The sequence below is a fragment of the Oryzias melastigma genome, unplaced genomic scaffold, assembly GCF_002922805.2.
Source record: "Oryzias melastigma strain HK-1 unplaced genomic scaffold, ASM292280v2 sc00261, whole genome shotgun sequence".
NCBI lineage: Eukaryota > Metazoa > Chordata > Actinopteri > Beloniformes > Adrianichthyidae > Oryzias > Oryzias melastigma.
The window spans coordinates 347,116-372,149 of record NW_023416895.1 but is presented as its reverse complement, the minus strand read 5'-3'; the positions used below and the strand labels follow the sequence as shown (position 1 = coordinate 372,149).

Sequence of the window (25,034 nt, the reverse complement as noted above, 5' to 3'; positions counted from 1 at the left end):
TCCTTCCACGTGCGCGCCCGCGGGGCGGGGAAAGAGAAAAAAGTAGGAAAGACTAGAGTAATTATAAAACTGAACGCGCCTCTTTTTAAAAAGTCAGAAGAGAAAAAGAGTCACGAAGGTGCGTCGTCATCCATGACTGTTGTCACGGTAGATTGGGATTAGATTAGATTAGATCGCTTTGGGTGGCGATGACTTGGAGACACGCAGAATGTTAACAAGTGAAGCGGATGGATCCGGAATGAGACGGCCCATGAACGAGAATAACGCCGGAGTCACACAGGACCGCAGCTTTTGTCATGTGTGATATGGTGAAAACCGGCCGCTCAGCTGATCTCTCCCGCCGGAGCGGTGCTCCGCCTCCAACTCTTTTACCGGAACCTGAGCGTTCCGGCTTGCGTTCACTCCTGGTGACATGTTTGATCCAGCTGGACTTCAGGTCTGCATTTAGGAGGGTGCGTGTCTGTCGACTCTACTGCTAGTCTCTCATTACAGCGGCAGGCGGGACTTTAGCGGAGAAATGCTGAGTTTCCGCGATTCTTTGACAATGGTAGTTGTTGTAGTAAACTGGTGTCGGACCCCATAACATAATAAAATAATAATCTGTTTCCTCCATCTGGTATTTGTAATAGCAGACAGGTTCGATTCGCTCTACCTCTCCACCGCGGCGCTCGGCTCTGCCTTGAAGCATCAGATCAAATTTCATCTTCCCCCTTTTATTAAATTGAAAGATTAATTTTAATTGATCAGTACGAAACTATGCCATCCAATTTATAACAGCAGCATTAAAAAGACCTTACAAAAAGTTTAATAAATAAATATAACTTCAACCAAATGAGAGGAAACTGCATTCAGGTCCCGCAGCCCTCGCGGCCACAGGTTCAGAACAGAATTTTTTTCGGGGGCCACTAGAGGGCGCTCGCAGACCAAGAATGGGCCGCAGCCCCATGGTGAAGCATAACTGGTTTAGAGCTTAGCCCTGATTGGTCGGTTTAAGGCCGGCTCCTGATTGGTCGGTTTAAAGCCGGCTCCTGATTGGTCGGTTTAAAGCCGGCTCCTGATTGGTCGGTTTTAAGCCGGCTCCTGATTGGTCGGTTTAAAGCCGGCTCCTGATTGGTCGGTTTTAAGCCGGCTCCTGATTGGTCGGTTTAAAGCCGGCTCCTGATTGGTCGGTTTAAAGCCGGCTCCTGATTGGTCGGTTTAAATCCGGCTCCTGATTGGCCGGTTTTAAGCCGGCTCCTGATTGGCCGGTTTTAAGCCGGCTCCTGATTGGCCGGTTTAAAGCCGGCTCCTGATTGGTCGGTTTTAAGCTTGCTCCTGATTGGTCGGTTTTAAGCCGGCTCCTGATTGGCCGGTTTAAAGCCGGCTCCTGATTGGTCGGTTTAAAGCCGGCTCCTGATTGGCCGGTTTAGAGCTGGCTCCTGATTGGTCGGCTTAAAGCTGGCTCCTGATTGGCCGGTTTAAAGCTTTTTCCTGATTGGTCGGTTTAAAGCTGGCTCCTGATTGGCCAGTTTAATGCTGGCTCCTGATTTTCCACTTTAAAGCTGGTTTCTGATTGGTCGGTTAAATGCTGGTTCCTGATTGACCAGTTTAAAGCTGGCTCCTGATTGGTCGGTTTAAAGAATAAGAGTCACCTATGGAGAGATGATTGAGTGGCTCAGTCAAGTGAACTTTTCCCTACCCGCTTTCTGCTCTGAAGCTCCTCCCTGTCGCTTCCATTCACTTTAGAAAATGAATAGCATGTGGTCCCTTCTTCAAGTCTTGGGTTTCATTTTTTGTTTTGAGCAGTAAGTCATACTCTCTATTTGAGACATTTTGTTTTTTATCCACATCCTTTTTTTTGGGAAATCGGCCTCCTTTTTATTTTTGAGTGTATAATTTTCAAAGCGACACCTCATTAACGTAGGAATCATGGGGTCCTTAAGATAAAATCTCAGCTGCCAAATTATATTTTCTTTTGTAGTTTTAAAAATTCAGAGATGAAAGGCACACTTTGGTTTGTAGTCTCTGTGAAATTTTCTGCATTTCTCTGATTTTATTATTATTATTATTACTTGGTGAAGGGGTATTCAGAACAAATGCCTATTTTACTATTTCTTGAATTTCCTATTTTTGATGCATGGATCATTAATATTATTAATAGAGTGGTTAGCATAGCCTGAGGGCTGTTTTCTCTTGTCAAGCACAGCAATCAAATAATGAACACAATGTTAAAGGACCCGTCTTCTGCTTAACTGCCCTCTCTCTTTGTCTTTCTTTGTCTGGCATTTCTTTCCTGAACACAGTTATAATGCTGTCTCCTGTTCTGATAATAATTAACCATGGCCAAGAAGCAGTGCTTCAAAATATGTCCTGCTCTTGGTCACTAGACGGCCAGCTCATGAGAGCTCATAATATTTGTTTACCGGGAGGGCTTCATAAAATAAATGGAAGCTGCCACTGGCCTTCCAGTCCCCCCCTCAGAGGCGCCTCATGTTAGCCTCGGACACGGTAATGTGAAGGGACTTTGATGGTTGATGTCTCAGATTGAATTATGCCCTTGAGGAAAAGCTATTAGCTCAGTCAAGAGTCCTCATTTGTTAAATTAAAAGTGGAAATGACATGAGAGTAGTCTTTTCAGTGAATTAAAGTTGGAAAGAAAATAGATTCCTCTCCATGCTAAAAGGCCATGGTACAAAAGGAAATCTGGTAGAAGGGGGAAATGGCATTTGCTGTTTGTTTGGGTCGTCTACCTCCACTTCCCTCATGTTTGTTCTCCATGTATTTAGATTTTCTATATATTTTTTATGTTACAATTTTGAGAACTTTACAAACGCCTTACTGTGATAATGGTTCACTACAAGAAATGGTTTCCAGACACAATAAGGTGTTAAGGCCACAACTCCTTTTTTTCTTTCTACAAAAGAAGAAGCCTTAACACTTGTAAGTATTCAAAGTAGTTAAAATGTTCAATATCAATAAATACAGATGAATAGAGAGCAGACTGTAATGTGTAGTCAAGTTGACAAACTTTGTGATACAAATAGCCTCTTCACAAGGTTTCAGTCTTGGCACCTCAGACACAAAACTATGAGGAGGAAGAACCATTTAAGTACATAAACAGTGAACACAGGGTTACCCCTTGGTCAGGCTTTTGATAATGACTCCAAACATAAATTGCTCCTACTCTACTAAACCCGGGGTTTTGAAGTCAACCATTAGTCACTCTCCTTTAAGGGAGAGGTTTTAACTGCTCTAAGCAGTCAGACGGTTCCCTGGCAAATTGTTAGCGTTGTCTTGTAACATCGATATTTTAGGATGTTTTCTGGATGATCTACCTTGATTTACTTTGAGTGTGCCATCCTGATGAGGGTTATAATCAGGTTTATAATCAGAATAAGTATGCATTGTGATGGAAACTAATTCAATTACAGCACATTAGAGCTGGGTATTGATGATCATTTCCAGAATTTTTTTTTTTTTTTATTCTTCAATTCAATTCAATTTTGAGTTTACACATATAGATACATTTGTTTAGAAATGCATTAATAATCTACTATATGATCTGAATATATTTATATTAACCTGGTACTTCACATACTTTAAAAATGATTAGAAATGATGATGATAAATAATGAAATTGTTAATATCATCCAGTGTTACATGGATTCTCTAAAGGAGAAGTTCTAACTAAAATGTTCAGATCATTAACATTGTAAACATTGTTCTGCTTCTCCTGGAGGGCGTTTGGCCACTACGTAGCAATCGGGCTATAGCATTACACCTTATTTCAGAAAAAAACAGTATGAGGACAAAAACAAGGTTTTAGACCACAAATGGTTACTTTAAAAAAGAGTTTGTAAAATATTCATGTCTGAGTTTATAAAAATGTTAATTTAGACAGCAATGTGTGTTTGGGTCGACTGAGCATTAGCATTAGTTGTCCTATAGGAATTTCCATTAAACGTAAGCATCAAGCTAGCGGATTTTAGCTTTATGTGCTAAATCGTTCTATATTTTTTTATAAATCAATTATTGATCTATTAGGCTTAAATCGATTCAAATCAATTAATCCATTTTATCAACCCAGGTCTACAACGTGTCAAAGTCCAGGCCCGGGTTTCCGGAGCTGGCCGTATAGGTAATTTTCTGTCATTGTTATTAATGGCCCGATGTTATCTCATGCTCATTTCTTACTTAAAATATAATTTTATGTTGCATAAAATATTGAAAGTGATTTAGGATTTAAGCTGATTCAGTCTGGGAGGATATCCATGTCTGTTTTTAGTCCTAATTATGTTAAAAGTTAAATTTTTAAAGTTTTAAAAATGTAGTTTTGGAGTGTTCAATAAATGTTTATCCTGTTCGGCCTGCGCCCTAAGGTGTGTTTTGGATCTTGGCCCCATATGTGACTGAGTTTGACACCGATGCATTACAGTGATCCTTCGCTGTCGCAATTTTGCCAACTTTTTTATTTTTTATTTGTGTACAGGCATAGTGTTTTGTGTCCTGATTGGCTGTGGAGCATTTCAGTTTATCTCCTTTGCTGTGTCTCATAGACAGAATGTGTTCAGCTCGCCAAATCTTTGTAATTGCTAGTATCTCTGGTTTCAGTTCAACCTTTAAGAGTTTCAACAGGAGAAAATGTGAAAATCTTCATGTCCTTCTGAAAAAAGTTTGTAAGGTTTGTAGTCAGGCCATAAAACATCTAAAAATTATATATATATATATATATAAAAGGATTTGCTGGTTATCTTTAGAACGTTACTCCCGCAGTAAATGGGGTAACTTTTATTCATTTCAGTGTATTTTTGCAATGGCCCATATCAGGGTACAATAATATTTTTCTTGGATTTTTATTGTTGTCCTCCAGAGGTTTTATACCATTTACCCCTAATATTTGTGCTTTTGTAATTAAATCTGTTATGCCATATACCTTACAGATGTGTGGCTGGTTCAAATACTCTGGTTGATTGGGAATGCTAGAAGTTGAATACCTGTGTGTCATCTCAGCAGACAGGAGCTTACCTGTTGAACCACTGCTAATTATTCATAGTTAATAAAGCCATTTTAGTCTAAGTTTATGCAGATGTCAAAAATATATTTTTGTTTTGTTCCAAAATCATTAATTGCGTGATAATCCATGTGGATCAAACTTCCCGTTTCCTGTCACACCTCTCCTTTTACAGTATGTAATAAATCACATTAGGGTTAACCAAAATTCCAACAGTGTTTTATGTTTGTAATTTTTTTTTTTTTTTTTTGAAGGCTCCAGGGCTTTGTTGGATAAAACAATGGAAAACAGGGATGTGTCCGCATAAAATGACAAATCTAAGCCCTCTTTAAAACTAGCATGCCCCTTCTGTTGAATGTTTTGTTTTTAAATGCACTGAAGGACAAACAGGCCCAAGGAAGAGCCTAGAGGCAAGGACAAGGGCAACCCGGTGTTAGCCAGAGCAATATCCTGAGCGTAGCTTTATCTCCCCTTCCATCTCCCTTTCACAGACGGGGCTTACTGTGGATTGTTGGTCATCCAGTACTCTTCCCTTGACCCAGCACTAATAAATACAATCAAAAAAGTTGTTTAGAGAATTTTCCAATGACTGCTCTTGTTACTTCCCCTTTTCTGATCCTTCTTTTTCACAGAAGTCAAAGATATAAAAAAATTCTCTTTATCCAGACGGTATTTTACAAGGAACTGACAGTCTGAAAGAGGTAGCAGAAAGGAGATTTAGCGAGTCTTTCAGCACCTGCTATTGTACATGTTGCTTAACCTGATAGACCCACAATCTGCTCCTACAAGCTTCAAAATAAATTTCAGATTTTATCACCACTTTTAGTAATTGTCATATGGTTGTTTACCATTGGAAGGAAGGGTAATGCTAACCAACCTGGATGTCTTCCAGGAAAGAGTTTAAAATATGGGATAATGTCAAATGTGTGATGGTTTATTTTAGATAAAACTTTTATCAAATATAAGTTAAAGATTGTTAACTTTTTTGTTTAATATGATTGTACATACAGACGTGGACAAAATTGTTGGTACCCCTCAGTTAAAGAAGGACAAACCCACAATTCTCACTGAAATCACTCAAAACTTCCAAAAGTAACAATAAATAAAACACCTGTGATGTCAATTAAAGGACACACCTGAGTTAATCATGTCACTCTGGTCAGATAGTTTTCAATCTTTTATTGAGGAACCATCATTTTTGTCCAGGCCTGTTTCATTAGTTTGTTTTTTTTAAATAATTCTGTTAATCAACAATTCAAAATTAATGGCTGATTTTGATTGTTTAATTTTCAAAAATTCATTGTTAATTCTGTACATTTCAAGTGATTTCAGTGAGCATTGTGGGTTTGTCCTTCTTTAAATGAGGGGTACCAACACTTTTGTCCACCACTGTATAATAAAAAAAATAGGATACTACCTCCTAAAAATAAGTTAGATTTATATGCTGAAAGTTAAAGTTAGCTTACTTTGACTCAAAAAACAGACACAAAACAAAGTATAGAACGTATGTTTTACTTGCCACAATGCACATCCCAGCCTCATCAATTCTAAGTTTGCGAACAAGTAAATTGTTGTAAAGGTCAGGGGTTAACAGCTGTCAGGGCCAAGTATCAATGCAGGCCTTCTAACACTGAGCCCAGTTCCTGTCTGATCCACTGCAACCACACATTGATGTCCAGGTTGGTTATACGTTTGGACAATAAACCCAGATCCTGCTACTGCTCTCTGATTATAACCACATGGGCTGTTCACTGCAGCTCAAAGCCTCTCTTCCTGCCTCTCCTGAAGTGGGTCCTGACATGCTGAATAATCCAATGACTTTCAGTCAGTTTTTTATTCAAATCAGAGAAAGACTAGACAAGTCCATTAAGAAATAATCATTGTACTAGTTTTTCACTAAAACACAATAGAGTCTATTGTGAATTATGAATGTTTTAAATAGTTTTGTGAATTTTATTGCTGATTTTATTGCTGATTTGGTGTATATGTGTATGTGACCCCTTAGGGCTCCTTTGAAAAAGAGATTTTAATCTCAACGGGACTTCTCTGGTTAAATAAAGGCAAATAAAATAAATAAATAATTTATACAAGACTGTTAAAAATAAACGGTAGGCTAAAATGATGGTGAACTTCTTTCTATAATGTCTAAAACAACTCAATACATACTTTTTATTAGTCTTTGCATAAACAAATACTTTTACTACAATTGCTACAAATTGCTGCCAAATCTGAAAAAGTGGCTAAAAACAATTGCATCTATTAGTCTGACGGTCTGTGAGGTCCAGAAGTCTTGCTTGCTTGTAGGTACAAAGTGTCCCTCTTCTGCAAAATGATGACAAAAATGTCTTTCAGATTCACACCATGTGATTAACTTTCTTTTTTTTTACATTCTGTCTCTCATAATGTATTAAACACACCCCTCTCATGTTGTTATGTAGGACAACTTGCAGAAAAATGATTGTTGAATACTTTTTTTTCCATTTTTGTGTATAGTCGTCTATCCATCTCTGATGAATGTTAACGAATGACAAAATGATTCTGAATATGACTTGTCAGAAAGCACATTAGTGCCTGATCAGAATAAAAACTTAGTGTCTGCGAGCAGGGAGGGTACTTTGTCAGTGTGTGCTCCAGAGGAGGCTTTGGACCGCAGTCCGGCCAGACTCTGGAGAACCGTGTCTCCGAGCAGTGGAGCGGCTTCCGGGTGGTATGACTCTTAAATGTGGAAGCAGTCGAGCAGTCCTGAGGCCATGCAAACAATCATGGGAATTCGTGTTACCAAAAAAAAAAAAAAAAAAAGAGAAGAGAAAATAAAAGAAAAAAAAGAGAAAAAAATGATGTTATTTGCATGTATTTATGTGCTGCCAAGGTGAACATTACTTCATTGCCCGCACATGTTTTTAGTGCGTCCAACCCTAACACTGTCCCCAAGTCTGTGCGGCCAAGAAATGAGTTAAGCATGTATTTAGAAAATTATCTGCAAATAGTGACTTTCAAAAAATAAATAAATAGATAATAAATATAATAATAGCACACACTCACAAGATAGCTACATGCTAATATCAGCCATGTTTGTTTACAACAGAACTCCGCTACTACTACTTCTACAGAATTTCTGGTATCTTTGTTAGTTCTGCGCATGTCAAAGTGATTTATTCTAATTGAACGTGTGGCATATGTAGATACTTGACATATCAGATGAAAGACATTTCTCACAGCTATGGTTACGGTCCCTAACCAAAATTCCAAGATGAAAAGGGTGTTGGCTCAGTAACGTCGATAGCAGAAAAAAAGTAGAAGTACTTAACAGTTTTAAGCAGAAGCTTATCTTTTTTAATTGCAATTTATTTTTTTTTAGTATTTTTATTTTTATTAAAGATAAAAACGATTAAAAATGATTTTTTTGGCCTTATTTTTTTCAAACACCTTTGTTTTTGTTAGTGAGGGAAAAAGTCATTGAACAGTCATTGCTTCCTCTGAATCAGGGATGGATAAAGTCTGGTTAACAATGTTAGTAAAAATGCACAAAAGCAAAAATATACATATCTTAACCTCTGTAAGTCAGGGGTGTCAAACTCAATCACACAGGGGGCCAAAATCCAAAACTTTTATTGAACACTCTAAAACTAAACTTAAAACTACATTTTTCAAACTTTAATACCACAACTTTTTAACATCAGTATGAATAAAAACAGACAGGAATAGTAAATCAACTTAAACCTTAATAACTTCCAATATTTTACTCTTCATAAAAATATATTAAGTCAAAATTCTACAAGTTAGAAATGAGTGCAAGATAACATCGGGCCATTAATAACAATAAAATAAAATGATCTGGAGGGCCGGATAGAATTACCTGGGGGGCCGGATCAGGCCCCCGGGCCTTGACTTTGACACGTGTGCTGTAAGATATGCAATCTTGTTAACTAAGTCAATTCAATGAAGAAATGGAAAATGATTCTCTCGTTTGAGAGCAGTTAGAGTCCGGATGATCAACTATTCCTCTTAATGAATGTGCTGAAGGTTCTCAAAAAGGGATTGTTAATAATGACCTGCTAATATTAGAAAAAAGACAGTGAAAGACAGTGATAAACTTAATCTGAAGCTCAAATCAACAGCTGCGTTCGTGTTAGCTTGGATTGAACAGGTTTTCTTTCTTGTGCCATCTGCTTTTGAATCAGCCATTTAGTTGTAGGGTCAAAAACCATTTGTGTTCTGAATGTTCATAATGGAGCTGCACAGCCCCTCACAGCAAGAAGGTTCTGGTTCAAACCCGGCTGGATCCTTTCTGTGTGGAGTTGCATGTTCTCCACATGCATGCGTGGGTTATCTCCGGCTCCCTCCCACTATCCCAAGACATGCTTAATGGATTCATTTGTGACTCTGGATTGTCCCTTAGGTGTGAATATTTGTGGTTGTTTGTCTGTGTGGCCTTGTGCTGGACTGTCAAGGGTGAACCCCGCTGGGTCCGCTCAAACAACCCTAATACCCTGTATTTGCATAAGAGGGTGTAGAAAATGGAAGGATGAATGTTCACTTATAAACACTTCAATCTGAACTGTGTGTGCACAGTGAGGTTTGGCTGAACTTGTTTATGTTTTGTTTCTCCAAAGCAAAGCTAAGCCACCACCTCAGATATCCCCCAGCAAGTCCAGCGGAGGAGAGTTCTGCGTAGCTGCCATATTCGCCTCATCTCGCTCCTGGTTCATCACTAATGCCAACGTCAAAAGAGAAAAAGGTTAGATTGATGACTCAAGTTCCTAATTCTTAAGTTCATCCTTTTCCACAGTAAGTGAAGTGAAATAGCAACATTGTAAAGTCATCTTATTTCTCACTTGCTCTACAGATCAGACTCGACAGTTGGTTGTTGATTCACTTTACATAGTAAGTTGCCACGGCAATTTGGTGGAACATCTCCTTGAGCCTCGGCCAATTAGCACCGCTCCAAAGATTAGTGACGATACACCTTTGGAGCTCAGCACCTCTCCAAGAGCCTGCTGGACTCTTGCCAGGTAACACTTTGTGGACCATTTGGTCTTCAGAAAGGCCCTGCAGACACTTCTGAGTCTAATCCATTATTTGTCCTGTGGGATAGGACGCCGCAGTGGAACGAGCTGCAGCCACCCTTTAACACCAGCCACCCGCTGGTGCTGGCCTCAGACCTGGTTCAGTATTATCAATGCCTTCTTGCTGGTAAGTGTTACACAAACTTGCTTTGTCTTTGTGGTTTTGTTCACAATAGAACAACTGCATTGTTAGTCTTTGTTTAGATGCAACTTATGGCAGATTTGATCTTGATCTCAGCCGTTGTTTTTTAATATATAAGTAATATATTTCAGAACTTTAAAGAGTTTTGCTGAACCAGTGCACCATCACGTATGCAACGATACAGACGGGATTTGCACCATTGTCAGATTTATTGTTAATATCTGACAGATGGAAACTCTAAAAGCATGCAATGGGCAGTCTAATATACATGTTTATGTCTTTGTTTTCATGCATCTGGTCTTTCTATATTTCACGTGTCCAAAATGTGTTTAACATGCCTCATTAAGCAGGGGGGTGACCCCTATTCTCTACTCACTTTCCATGCTGGCGGTGTTGAAAGCAGGTCACCAACCTTATTGGGGCACATGCTGAGAAGGAACCATTTTAGTATACACCCACAAGCTTTGAAGAGAAATCCTTCTGCCATTTCTCCTATTTGAGTTTGCATGTTTTTTTTATAGATTTGTGTTTGGCAACTGATGTAGTAAAACTCCAGAGGATGGGCTTTCAGATCTGACACCTTAAACTCCCTCTAACTCAGTAGCAAGTAGAGAGCAATAAGCGCTTTAGGTTTCTGTCCAAGAGGCCATTTTGCAGAAGAGCAGAGTGCACATGGATGGCCACACACAGAATCAATCCACCCCCGTGGACTAAGATGGCGTTTTGAGCTCATTCTATAATGATAAACATACAAAATGTGTAATTAGTGCTTGTGAGTGCTTCAGGCTAAGTAGTATCTCTGTTTATACTAATCTCTCCTCGTGTCCAGTGGCGTCTGCAGTGCTTTAGGTCTAACTGGTAGGATATTTTCTCAAATTAGTGCTAATGGTCTCTCCTAGTGTCAGAGCAATGAGAACATGTTGGAATGATGGGCTCGGGCATCAGTCTATTCCACCATTCTTTGCCAACACTGGCAATGAAACAGTCTGTATAATGAGAAAAATTCATTGCATTAACATTAGCATCCAATTAACAATAACCAGATAACACTGCCATGGCTCTTTCTTCTTTTAACCAACCAAGTGTGAAACCACTGAGGTCATAAAGTTATAAACATAATTGTTCAACCCCCTCATGCACATATTGTGCTCCTGCCATTTACCCTTGGGGTCAGCATCCTGAATACTACCACCAGCAGCTCAGTTTCTTTTAGAGTGCCACCTTATATTGATACACTGTGCACCCAAAGACTCTCAACATCCTGTTTCTCAGCGGGCTGTTTCCCTTAAGCTTGCTCAAGGGCAGAATGGTGCTGTTGAGAAGTGATCCAAGACAAAAAGTCAATTCAATCAGAGGATGAATTAGAGCCTTACTTCTGTGCCTCCTGCTGAACTTACAGATCAAGTTATGTAGAAGAAGCAGAAAAGAAACAGTTCTTCCTTGCAGGCCGCATTGTGTCATGTCGATCTAATTTGCATTGCAAAGTAAGCACTGTTACACAAAAAGAATCAGACAAGAAGCAGAACTCAACAGAAAAATATGTTTGCATTCTCCCCTTAAGCGTAGTGTTTTGCAGGATGATCATGTCTCCAGACAGTTGGTGCAAGACAAAGAGGTGTTAGCTTTTGAGTGACAGGCGCACGGTTTCCAGTCTCATGGTGCTATATTGGATGACCTAGGCTGATTAAATATGCAGTTGTAAAGGAGAGGAATTGGAAAAGGAGAGTGAGGGCCGGAGCCTCCAGGATAAGGGAGATAAAGAGCTGCGGTGGCGCCACTTCATGGTCAGTATCTTCACCTGTCCATCTGCAGCAGCCACTGGCACCACTCAGCCCTGCACAGCACATCTGTAGACAGATAAGTGACACGGAGCCACACATACAGTAAATGTACAAACAGAGAAGACACTGTTTTGGTGACCTGACAGTGGAGGAGGGGTGGCTCAAGGTGAATTATGAGATTCAGGCATTTTATAGTCTGTCTGAACTATTGGCCAGGTCTGAGTGGACACTCGTTCTCTACCTCTGGCAAAAACAACACAACAGAATCATACAATAAAGGATATCTTAATATTTTCCTTCCCATTTGTCACATTCAACAAATTGTTGGTTTTTTTTTACCTAAAAAAGTTTTTATAGGTTGGCATTTAACTGTTTTCTTACAGCATTCCCACTGTAGCAAAGTTGCTTCAAAGACTGTCAGTCAAGTATTACTTTACTGTTAGGATTCCTGTAAAGTGATATTTGTGCCACCACATTGAGCTTTGTTTTAAGACATTAAGCACATTAAGTTTTGAGATCAAAATTTCCTAAATTACAAACAAAATATTCAGTTTTTAAAAACAAAACCTTCTAAGTACCAAATGAAAATTTAAATAGTTGCTTTCAAACTTTTTTGTGTGTGTTTGTGATACAAAGGTTTTATAGATGCGTTATCACTCATCTGGCTTTCTCCCTATCTTTGATTTTGTCTTCATAACTTTCAGTTTAGCATGAGATTTGTGCCACCAAACAGCCAGAGATAGGAGGGTTCCTGCTGATCGGTCTAGTTTCTGTCCCGGGTGTGTCAAACTCAATTACACAAAATCCAAAACAGGATAAACATTTATTGAACATTCTAAAACTACACTTTTAAAAGTTTGAAGCTGGAACTTTTTGACATGAAAAAGGACAAAAAATAAAAAAAAAATAAAAAAAGGCTTAAATTAGTAAAAATAACTCGTATGCAGTTGAAATATTAGTTTAATTCCAAAACAGCCTAAAAAAACATTAAAAAAGCCTTGATTAGCCAAAACAGCTTGCACTCGCCTGAAATATTACTAAACCCCAAAATGGACAAAAAACCTGAGAAGGCCTAAATTAGCCAAAACAGTAAAAAAAAAAAAATAAATAAAAAAATAGTAAATGCCAAAATAGCCCACAAAGCTAGCAGAATGACAACATTTAAAACTTTAAAACCGTAACTTTTTAACATAATTCTGAATAATAAAAAGACAGGAATATTATTCCAGAATAAATCAACTTAAACCTTAAATAACTTTCAATATTTTACTCTCCATAAAAATATATTTTGTCAAAATTATACAAATTAAAAATTAGCGCAAGATAACATTGAGCCATTAATAACAATAAAATAAAATAATCTGGAGGGCCGGATAGAATAACCCGGAGGGTCAGATCCCAGGCCTTGACTTTGACACATGTTCTGTCCAATCAAGTGTCTCTGCCTCGAATCGACGGTGATTGGAAACAGACACGGACTTTGAACTTTGTATTGGTTCTGTTCGGTTCTGTGTTTATTTATGTGAGTTTAGTGACCAGTGTGCCTAAAATTTTAGACGCAGAATAAAGTGGTCCCAGCTCTGTGTCGGTCCAGTTAGACGTTACATTCTGTTACTGGTATGATTTATATGAATGAACTATAGTTCTTTTCATGATTAATCCATTTCATCCATTTATTTTTTTAAACCCCTTTGTGCCTTTCGGGGTCGTAGGGGGTGCCGGAGCCTAACCCAGCCACTTCTGGGGGAGGGCAGGATACACCTGGACAGGTCACCAGTCTGTGGCAGGGCCTCAATCACACACCCACACACACTCACATTCACACCTAGACAATTTAGAGTCACCAAGTAACCTCTCAAGCATGTTTTTGGACCATGGGAGGAAGTCCCCGGTAAAAACCCACGCATGCACGGGGAGAACATGCAACTCCACACAGAAAGGTCCACAGTTGATGGTTCTGTTTCAGATCCCCCAGCTGGGATTTGAACGGGGCAGTCTTGCTGTGAGGCTTGAGCGCTAACCACTGCCCCATCGTGCAACCTCTTCTCACGATCAAAACGTTGAAATATGAAGAGAAAATAGCCTTTTTTTAAAGGATAGTCTTGTTTTTTTACTTCAGTCACAAGCACACATGAGTTCCTAAAAATAAGACACACTGTGCAACTCAGCATAATCTGCTGTAGCAAATTTACTCGAAGGAAAATTAACGTTAAAAGTCACAAATGCCATTTCTTCTGCTATTACGTCTACTTTGGGAGCCATCGTACTTTTCATTACTTACTAGTGCTGTTTATCTAATCCAAAATACTGTTGTGCAGCAGAAGATCATATGTGCTTTAAATCTGCTTTTAATAATAAACAGATCACAAAGAAAACCATACTTTTGTATCAATATTTTGCTCCAGAGGATATATAGATCACACAGGCCAGGAGATAAACTTTACAGTTTATTTTACTGATTCAGGAGATCCTCAGCAATAAGTTCATTGACATGACTAAATAAAATGAAATCAATCCTTAAAGAAAGTATAAATCATTTTTAAATGATGAAATTAAATTTTCTTCAGCCACAGAGGCAAAATTGAAAGTAAAAGAGCCTGTTTGGCTTCTGAGCCACCATGTTGGATAAACAGCGATTTGATTGGATAGAATCTAGACCAATCAGCATGATGGCTCTTGACTGTGATTGGCTGTTTGGTGCCATACTTAATATGCTAAACTGACACTTTGAAAAACAAAGACAGGAGGTAAGAGAGATGAGAGACAATGCATCTGAAAACATTTGCATCATAAACACAAAAACGTATTCTGAAAACAAAGAAAACAATTTTGAAAGCAAATATTTAATATTTTCATTTGCTTCTTAGAAAGTTTTTCTTTTTAAACCAGAATATTTTGTTTTGATCTCAAAACTGTGACTTTATTCTCAATGTAGTGGCACAAATATAACTACATAGATTTCTAGTTGCTTTTTTTCAAATGTAGTGGTGGTTCAATGACAGCAATACTTCTTCTACACAGCCCTTCCCTCTTTAAACGGCAGATAATGTCCTAATTGTAGACTGGTTGACTGGCTAGCTGTTTTGAAGCTCTCTTGGGACTGAGAGGCCCATGACAGACTAGCCACGTTTGCCTCGTCAATAGATCTAATTGCTCTGAGAAAGGGGCCAGAGCGAAGGCTTTGGTGCATCAGGCGTTTGGTAAAGAGAAACCGTGGCGCCATGACTGGCCCAGTAATCAAAGAGATGCGAAGAAAGGCCTGGGTAAATGTAGTGCAGGCTGAAAGAGCTGTCAGTCAAATGCATCTTGAGTGATCTAAAATGACAAAGCTATCCGCTCTGAAAGTATGCCAACTCCATCTGCCAGTGCAAGGAACTGCTCTAAGGAGGAAGGAGCGGGCAGGTGGAGCAGCTGACAGAGAAACAGGGAGTGACCGGCTCCAAGTGCTGTTCAGAGTGGTAAAAAAAAGCAACTGCAAGACAACAATATGAGTTTTCTAAAAATATGAAAGAAAGAGATAAAGGAGGAGAGATCAGACAGCTGTCCTCTGTTCGCTATGCTTCTAGCTCTCAATATCCATCAGATCACTGGCTGCTTATCTATCCCTTGAGATCGGCCTGTCCGGCCCCTGGCCCCCGTCCCCTGGAGGTCGGGCTACATCAATACCAAGGCAGCCTTTGTTCTTGTTCTGACTCCCTGCTTCACTGCTCCGGCTAACAAGCCTCTAGCTGCTGGCCTTCAGTGCAGCTAAACACCCGACTTTCCACACTCAATAAAGAGCGTGTCACCCACATTTCTATTCTTTGCCTGGCTGCAGGACATACGTCGTTTTTGGTGTGTGGTCATGCAAATACCTTCAGATAAATTAGAAAAAAAGACTCAATGAGGCAGACCTTCTCTTGTTTTATAAATACAATTTAAGTTTAGTTTAATTCAAGTGTCATAAATTTGAAAGTTTCAGACTTGCTGAAAAATAGTCTTTCTGAACACTATAAATGGTTTGTCATGAGGTTATTCAGAGTATTTTTGTCAGGTCACTGTTTACAGTACAACTTCTTCAGTATTGTTGTTTTGGCTTCTTTTATTTTTGTATATCATCACTGCTGAACTGATCCAGTCCTCTATTGTGTTCAAAAGAATGTTGTGGTTATTTATTTCTCTACTTTTCACTTAATAACTTTCCCTAAAAACATATTTTTTACAGCAAGTTTACGCTTGTTGAACTGTTCTCAATAAAAGTGTTTATGATTTTTGTGCCTGGCGTCTAAATGGATCATTGTGTACAGGACAGCAGTAGCTGATGCCAGGCGGTGTTCTGACATGTACACTAACACACACACACATGTGTATGCAAGATTGTTCCTTTGCTTGATCCACAACATAACTGTTCTGCATTGCTGGCCTTTGAAAGACCCCCTTATACACATCCACTCCTCAGAAACCTGATCCAACCAGTCCAGCAAATGCTTCAGGACATCAATAATTAATTAGGGAGCTGCTATTGGCCCCAAGGGTCATAGAGCAAGGAGAGAGTCAGAGAGGGAGGAAATCAGCAAGTTGTGATTTTGTTTAATAAGTAACACAACGCCGACTTTGTTCTTTTATTTTCAACACGCGAAACTACTCTGTCTGTCTCTTTCTCGCTCACACATTCTGGCCTCTGCTTGCTTTGCTTTACATGACACGAGCGGGTCAGAACAGGGTCACTTCTTTCAAATAATGAAAAACATCAAGTTGTATGTACATCAACATCAGAAATCGTGGTTTGCTTTGATTTATATGAAGCAGATATCAAAGAATTTCCTCTGTCGAAGTTCAAAATGAAGTATTGTGAAAAAAAAAATAATAATAATAATAGCTATATTTATTTTATATATGTAAAATACTAATATTTTTGTTGTTGACTTATATATGTGTGTGTACTCATAATACTGTAATTTAGTAAAAATAATGTATTTACTCTTTCGTGTTTTTTGTCATTTACTCATTTCTTTCTGTTTTCCCCTTTATTGATTGAACACTCACTTTTTAATGCCTTGTTACTATAAGTAGGTTTAAGAAATAGTCCGAGATTATAATTGAAAGATGAATGGGAGCTACAACCATCCAGGCATCCAGGGCATTTGAACACCTTTCACGTTTGTGGACAGAGAGCTGCGTCGTGTGCTTCAGGTGTGGCTTAACAAGTTTATTACCCCGTCTTGTGTAGAACTAACCCCATCAGTGAAGTAAGACATAGAGTGGGCAGCTGATTTAGCACATTACACCTCATTCTCTGCACCTGCTCACTGAAGCTTGTTTGAAGCTCCATCTGTCTTTGGCTGAATCCGATCTGCTCCCCTACCCCTCCGCCTTCTCCCTACCACCACATCTATCCCTCGAAGCGGAGAGAATAAATAGGGTCTTCAGATTCAAGTGTCACTATCGCGGGATGTCGTCATCAATAGTCGACGGTCATTTATATTAGTACATAGCATCTGGAAAATACATAACAACATCGGTTCTATAATTTTAAAAAGAAAAAAAGAAAAACTCATTTAGATGTTGATTAAGGAAAAACTTACATTTAAATGTGAACTTCTGTGGTTCAGAGCACACCCACGTGTAGAAATGTGTTTCTCCTCCTCCCACAAGTGCGACGCAGATCAATCTACCGGTGGAGGGATAGCCGGTCCAAACTACCTACGGCTCCTCCTAAAAAAAAAAAAAGAAAAAAGCGCCTTACGAGGCTACAGCTTTAAATGTTCCTATAATTGGAGCAGTAGGGAGGAGCCAGAGGGGTAGGACTGCCTTTGACTGTCTCTGTCACTGCTCTTTTGCACCCAAAAACACACAGCTGGAGCTGGTGTTATAATATCATTTTCAGATTTGATTCAGTTCAAATGAGGATCAATTCTGATTCTTTGTTTTAATTCTTTTGATCCTCTCAATTCAATTCAATTTTTAGTTTACACATTTAGATACATTTGTTTAGAAATACATTTATTATCTATTCAGGTTTTGACATTATTCATATTAATATGATACAGTTCACATACTGTAAAATGTATTAGTGAAGCTACAATGAGATTGTTAATACAATACAGTGTTACATGGATTCTCAATCGGAGAAACTCCAACAATTGTTCTGCTTCTCCTGGAGGGCGTTTCAGTTTGGCCACTAGGTGACGATCGTGCTACAGCATTACACCTTATTCTAGAAGAAGAAAGAATGAGCAAAAAAACTGTGCTTTAGACCACAAATGGTTACTTTTGAACAAAGGTTTTTTTTAAAAGAGTTTGTAAAATTTGTGCCTGTGAGTTCATAAACATGTTCATTTAGTCAGCAATGTATGCTACGGTCGACCAAGCGTTAGCATTAGCCGTCCTATAGGAAATCACACTATACATTAGCATCAAGCTAGCGGACTTTAGCATTGTGTTAGATCGATTGCAACTTTTATGGATCAATTGTTGATCTTTTAAGCTTAAATCAATCCAGATCAATTAATCAATTTTATCAACCCAGCCCTAATTCCAGCTTTATCTAGAGCAGGGGTCTCAAACTCAATTCAGCAGGGGGCCGCTGGAGGCGGAGTCTGGGTGAGGCTGGGCCGCATCAGGATTTTCACAAGAAAAGTATTGATAAAACATTCCAATGTTCTCAAATACCTTTATTTATAACACAAAGTACGTAATTAAATAAATTAATAAAAAAAAATAAATAAAAAAAATCAATTATTAATAAATAAATAAAATAACAATGACCATACAGCAGATACCTGTTACCAGCTCAGTGGCCTTGTGGTAGAGTGTCCGCCCTGAGATTGGAAGGTCGTGGGTTCAAATCCCGGCCGAGTCATACCAAAGACTCTAAAAATGGGACCCAGTGCCTTCCTGCTTGGCACTCAGCACTAAGGAGTTGGACTGGGGGGTTAAACCACCAAATGGTTCCCGAGCGCGGCTGTGTCTGCAGCTCACCGCTCCCCCAGGGGATGGGTCAAATGCGGAGAACAAATTTCACACACCGAGGTGCGTGACAAATAGTGGGACTTTAACTTTAACTTTAGATACAGACGACTGAAGAAACCACTTCTTGACTGATTGACTAGAACAGTGTTTCTCAAATGGTGGGGAGCGCCCCCCTGGGGGGAATATGAATCAAAACATGTTTACATTAGTTATGGATATTGTGCATAATCCTACATAGTAGCTGACACTAAATTAAATATGGCAAAAACAACCTAAAAATCCATACAGTAGCAGAAAGAGTCGCTGTTTACAGTGAACCAATGAAAAGAACTGAATCTCTGAGAAAAGACAGAATTCATCACTACTGTGGAGGGAAACAAGGAAAGAATTGTTTTTACTTTGTCTGGAAGTATTCTTTAAAAAAAAGAAAGAAATTAATAAAACAGATTAATTAGAAGTTTGTTTTTTTTTATATTCTTTAATAATAATAGGTAGTAGTTCACTTTCAGCTTATCCCTTTCAGGGTCTCCACAGCGTAACAGCACCCACTGTTTCACATCAGTGGTTTGGCAGAGTCTTTACACCGGATGCCCTTCCTGACACAACCCTGTACTTGAGGGGCACAGGGACCCAGTTAGGCAGCAGCATCAAGGGTCTTGACTAAGGACCCAATCTGGGTGGAGATCAGTGGACAACCCTGGAATCGAACTCAGGACTCCTGAGTGCCAGCCCTTCACCTAGCCCACTGAGCCACCCAGCCATTAGATTCTTTAATAATAATAAAGGTACAATATTTTGAAGAGAAATACGTTTAACTTGAGCAAATAACTAACGAGATTGATTATACTTGCAGAAGGAAAGTTATAGAGGGAACACGAAAGAATACGTTCGGGGTGGGGGGGGGGATAATTGAGAAACACTGGATTAGAGAAAACTATTTTTATTCAGTTTCAAATGTCTGTATTAACAGCTCCTCCTTCCTTTCTGAGCTGAGAGCAGCACGCTCACTGAGGTTCTGCTAGGACAAAACGCTCTCGAAGGTCTGATTTGTCCGCACTGAATACATGATACGCTCCTGGAGATGTCTAATTTTGTCTAAGCAGAAAGATGATGTTCAACTTTGATGATGATCTTTGTAAAAAAAAGTGTTTAAGTACAGCCATAACCTAAGAAAGCTTGTTTGTTTGACAAGTTTTCCAATACATGATTTTACATTCTAAATGTTAGCATACTTTGCCTGTTTGGCACACACAGTCTTCATGTCTTCTACATCACCACATTCCCTACAGATACTGGCTCCGGATGCTTTTCTACCTTCATATGAACTCACAGACTGGTGACCAAAGCCCCAGATACAGTCACAAGTCCCTTTCATCCATGAACACACAAATTCACGCACTTGTCAAAGGACTCTTCAATACATGAATTAGGAAAAAGTGCCTTTATAAATACACATTTGAGTGTATTAAGTGTTGTGACCCTAATACTTTATTGTTTTAATGTGTTTGCAGTAGTCAGTAATAAATAAAGTTAGTTCATGACCAACAATCCTCAGGGTCGAAGTACTGTAATTCTTTATGTTATGTTTATGAAGTAAAAATTCTTTGTGTGACATGTTGTGTTTCCCATCAAGCAATGCCGTCAGGGAGCCCAGGCCCAATCATGCGGCACGAGTCATCAGACAGCCTGGCATCGGACCATGGTGCGCAAGAAGATGAAGAGTGGCTCTCTCAGGTAACATTTGTGCAGCTTCTAACTTTGTGTTGTTGCTTTACAGGCACAGGTTATAGACTATTTTTTATTCAGCTGATATTTGTACTGATACTACATGCACCTTTCACAATCCACTAAAGTAGTTCTCTAAATAATTTTACCACTTTATTGGTGGAGCTTCTAAATCAGGGGTGTCAAACTCAATCTCACAGGGGGCCAAAATCCAAAACACCTTAGGTCCCGGGCCAAACAGGAGAAACATTTGTTGAACACAAAACAAAATGTTTTAAATTTCAAAACCGTAACTTTTTAACATAATTATGAACTAGATATATAGCACCGCCTGTAATAATGCTAGTGTGAATGCTGGAAGCTAAATATGGCGACTGAAGATGCTAGTGATGATAGCTGAAGATGCTGAAATTGATAGTGGAAAACACTGAGGCTGATAGTGGAAAACACTGAGGCTGACAGCCAGCTAAAATATTAGCTAAATGCCAGATTAGCCTAAAAAAAAACAAAAAAAGCAAAAACTTTGGGTTAGCCAAAACAGCTAGCATGTACCTGGAAAAATTTTAGCCCAACTCCAGAACAGCCTAAAAATCTTTTTAAAAAGCCCAACTTAGCCAAAACAGCTAGCATGTTGCTGAAGTATTCGATAAACCCCAAAACAACCTTAAAAAACCTTAGTAAATGCCAAGATTGTCCAAAAATACTCGCAGAATGCCAATTTTTATAACAGTAACTTTTTAATATTACTATGAATGAAAACAGGCAGGAATGTTATTCCAGAATAAATCAACTTAAACCTTGTCAAAATGTTGTCAAATTTATACAAGTTAGAAATGAGCGCAAGATAAAATCGGGCCATCAATAACAATAAAATAAAATGATCTGTAGGGTCTGATAGAATTACCTGGAGGGCCGGATCGGCCCCTGGGCCTTGACTTTGACAGGAATTCTGAAGGGATGTAGTTGTGTCGTTCGTTTTGAATGTGATCTGTCTCAGTGAGGCTTGGCAGGCAGCACAAGCACCAGTGACCACTCACACCCCAGTGACTTGAATTTGTCCTGTTGTTATGTTTTTGGGTTCGTGTGGTTGTCTTGTGTTAAAGATGTGGACCTTTCTGGAAACTTTCAACTTTGTCAAAAATCTGTAATAAAACTCCTTGGTTTTATTAGGATGTACGCTAACTTCTCAAACTACACTTAGAGCTTTTTCTTTATTTTTGTGCCACAGACGCACTTAAATGCGTGCCAGGTGTGTTTTGTCTGTCTGACTGTTAACAAAGTAGCTGTTTCCAAACTGGGGTTCACAACTTTTGTCAACGCAGATGTTGGAGAATATTAATGATTGTGTTGGTTTTGTGGTCAAGAACAGGGGTTATTTCATTTTAGTCTTCTTTGGCATAGACTCTTATAGTTTCAATATGTAATAAGACCTTGTATTTTTGTCATTTACTTATGTTTTTTAATTATTTAGTTATCCCGTCATCTGACTCCACCCCGACCCCTCAAATACAAAATCGTTCAAAAGTGTTTCCTTTAGGCATAACAAACCCACTACATTCACCCTGGTCTTTTCAGCTTGGTTAACCCTCACAGCACTGATCCCTGGTGTCGGCAGGTAACCCACTACATTTTCACCATCAATAATTCCAGTGTATGCATAATTGATTGTCTAAAATGCAACCCACTTAGCTTGCAGAGGCTTTGGTTCATATCTGTCATGATAGTTTGCCAGGAGCAAAACTATCCATTGCACTAACCTATATTCCTGTGACTTGCTGTCAGAGTAGCTGTACTGATGCATTTGTCAGTGCTATGAGATGTAACTGTGTAATTCTTCATGCCTTGGAAAGTACTCAAGATGATTTGTAAGTATCTTCTGCAAAACCTTTTAAACTATCAGTAAATCTTGGAGGCCAACAAACCTGAAATGTTTGCTTGTAGATGTGCTGTACAGCACAGCCTGCTTTACTTTCAGCCCCTTCTACAATATATGGAACAACTTGAAGTTATTGAACACAATAGCTTGGTAGATTGAGAAATGCTAAATACACATATGCTTTATTGAATTAGAGGCCAAGTGCCGTCTCATGGATTTCATTATGTCATATCATGGGTCTTCATTAGATTATTGGTGGGCATTCTGCTGTTTGGTTGGGGTTCAGGATTGATTGGCCATTCTCTAATGAAACGTGAGGTTTGTGACCTGGGACTTCAGTGCTGCTGCTCGATGCCGTTTTGTTCCTATCATTGTCAGGAGCTCTTAAGACGGCTGTCAGTGGACAGCTAGGCTTTCTGTCGTGACGGCGTCCAGCTCAGCCTCTGAAATGTTGTCAAGCTTCACTGTGATGGTTATGAAAAGGTGACTGCACAATCAACCTTTCAAGCTGGATATCTTTAAAATAATTAAGTAAATCCACTGTAAAAAAAAAAGACGAAGTCTCAGGCTTTTATTTACTGTTCATTAGGGGTGTAACACATCACAAAACTCACAGTTCGGAACGTATCACGGTTTTAGGGTCACTGTTCGGATAGTTTTACAGCTCAATAAAAAGGAAAAAAAATCAACAAAAAAAACCAAGGAGATAAAAGCCTAAGTTACTTTTTTGAAAAGCTTAAAAACATATATATTTCAGAAAAAAACATACATAAAGTACTTCAAAGCATAAACATACACTTACAAATCTTTGAATTTTAAATGTGAACTATAATGCTAAAACATGTAGTTTCTGATTACATTTACATGTCTGGAGACCAGATCTACAAAAACTGAGCAAAAAGAATGCTGAATATGCTACTTTTTCACATTGACCCCTCAAATGTCCAAATGAAATCTTAAATGAAAAAGTTCAAATTAAACTTTCATTATTTGTTGGTATTAATTGTAGTGTTGAAACTAACTGTGGGAACATTTAAATATTTCAAATAATTATAATCTGTAGTACATATGCAGGTGAGGCACTGCCTTGCCCGCTTTTCCTGGTGATTTGTGTTCCTTTTGGCTTGCCGTACTGCCTTTCCCTGACGACATATCCGTGCAGCGGCTGCAGGATAGCTGCTGCTCCTCACTGGGAGTTCTGAACCCAGACACAGAGACGTGCATCAATGCTTTTATTCAGCTCTTCAAAAATAAATCAACCCGATCTCAGTATGCACGTCATCCAAGACGAGTTCGAGAAAAGTTTTTGATGGAAGCTCCTCCCACATGCGGCGGGAGCTTCAGGTTAACAGTCTTTTGGATAACCGTCAACCGCTCATTTTAAATATGTGAGGCCAACTTAAAAAAAGTCCTGTCTTCGATGCAATTAAAATATGAGTGGTCAATGCAATAACCCGCGGCTTCACTGCACGTCTGACGTGAGCCGACATGAATTTCAATCACTTTTTCTTCTCGTCACATATAAATACGTACAAAAAGTTATGTAAAGAGTTTTTCTGTTATATGTTGGAATATTGCAACTTAGGAAAAATCAGCAGTAGCGTCAAATGTCACACTTCATGATATCATATATCAAATTATCTCTATTTTAAATAAAACTGTTTTTTTTATTATTTGGTTTTTGACCATATTCAGTATTCAGTTCTGCTCTCTTATGGGGTCCAAATGACTCTACTCTTATATTGATGTGATCCCTCCCATGACAAAGGTGGACAGGATTTTATGTCTGCCACAGACACCAGAGAAGATAAAAAATCCTTGAAAAAAGTTCAGCGCACTGTCTTGTGGGTCCAGATGACCCTACTTTTAATGTAAACATGTCTAGGACAGAACAAGGGTTACAACATATGGGAAGACCTTCACAACAAGCAGAATTGTGAGAAATGTTGGCCATGAAAAAGCATTAGATGAGTACTGAGATGATCTGAGAGACAGATCTGGATGAAGTGAAGATGATATAAAGTGAACAGTGAGACACAGAGGGGTGTAAAGTGCTACAGAGAATTGAGATGGGGAAATTGTTAGTTGGTACATTTGAAGGCCATAAGGAGATGAAGAATGAAAGAGGCAGTAATAGTTCAGGTTTTTTATTAAGCCTTCCTTCTTTGCCACTCAGCTGAGGTGCCAGTGGACTGGCTGCCATACCAGTGCCATCGTATCCTCCCAGCGGGCTCCTACTCATTTAAACCATCATGATATTGCTTGTGTCAGACTTATGTAAGCCCTCTGGGAAGATTTCCTCTCTTTCTGCCAGCACTTCCATTATACACAAGATTTTGACAAGTTCTGGTGTTATTTTTAGGTTTTCATTTCTAGTTCATCTTAACGATGTGCAGGATAAGCATTGATACTACCTCTGATTTCTAAAGCACCTTGTTAAAATTAACCATAGATTAATTCAGAGACATGTGACCAAGACACTGTCAGTGCAACATCATGACGT

The 25,034-nt window shown here is 38.9% G+C and overlaps 1 protein-coding gene across 3 annotated transcripts in view; it reads left to right on the top strand.

The window, feature by feature from the left end:
- The window catches only part of bcas3 (BCAS3 microtubule associated cell migration factor), a gene marked incomplete at its 5' end in the record, with an annotated part of 146,712 nt that overhangs the window by 41,402 nt on the left and 80,276 nt on the right, over window positions 1-25,034 (top strand). For 2 of the 3 annotated variants that reach the window (XM_036210843.1, XM_024262027.1), the window contains 4 exon segments: window positions 9,604-9,728; window positions 9,837-10,002; window positions 10,086-10,183; window positions 20,564-20,664. In XM_036210843.1, coding sequence (XP_036066736.1) covers window positions 9,604-9,728; window positions 9,837-10,002; window positions 10,086-10,183; window positions 20,564-20,664 — 490 coding nt within the window. 3 annotated transcript variants of the gene reach the window in all.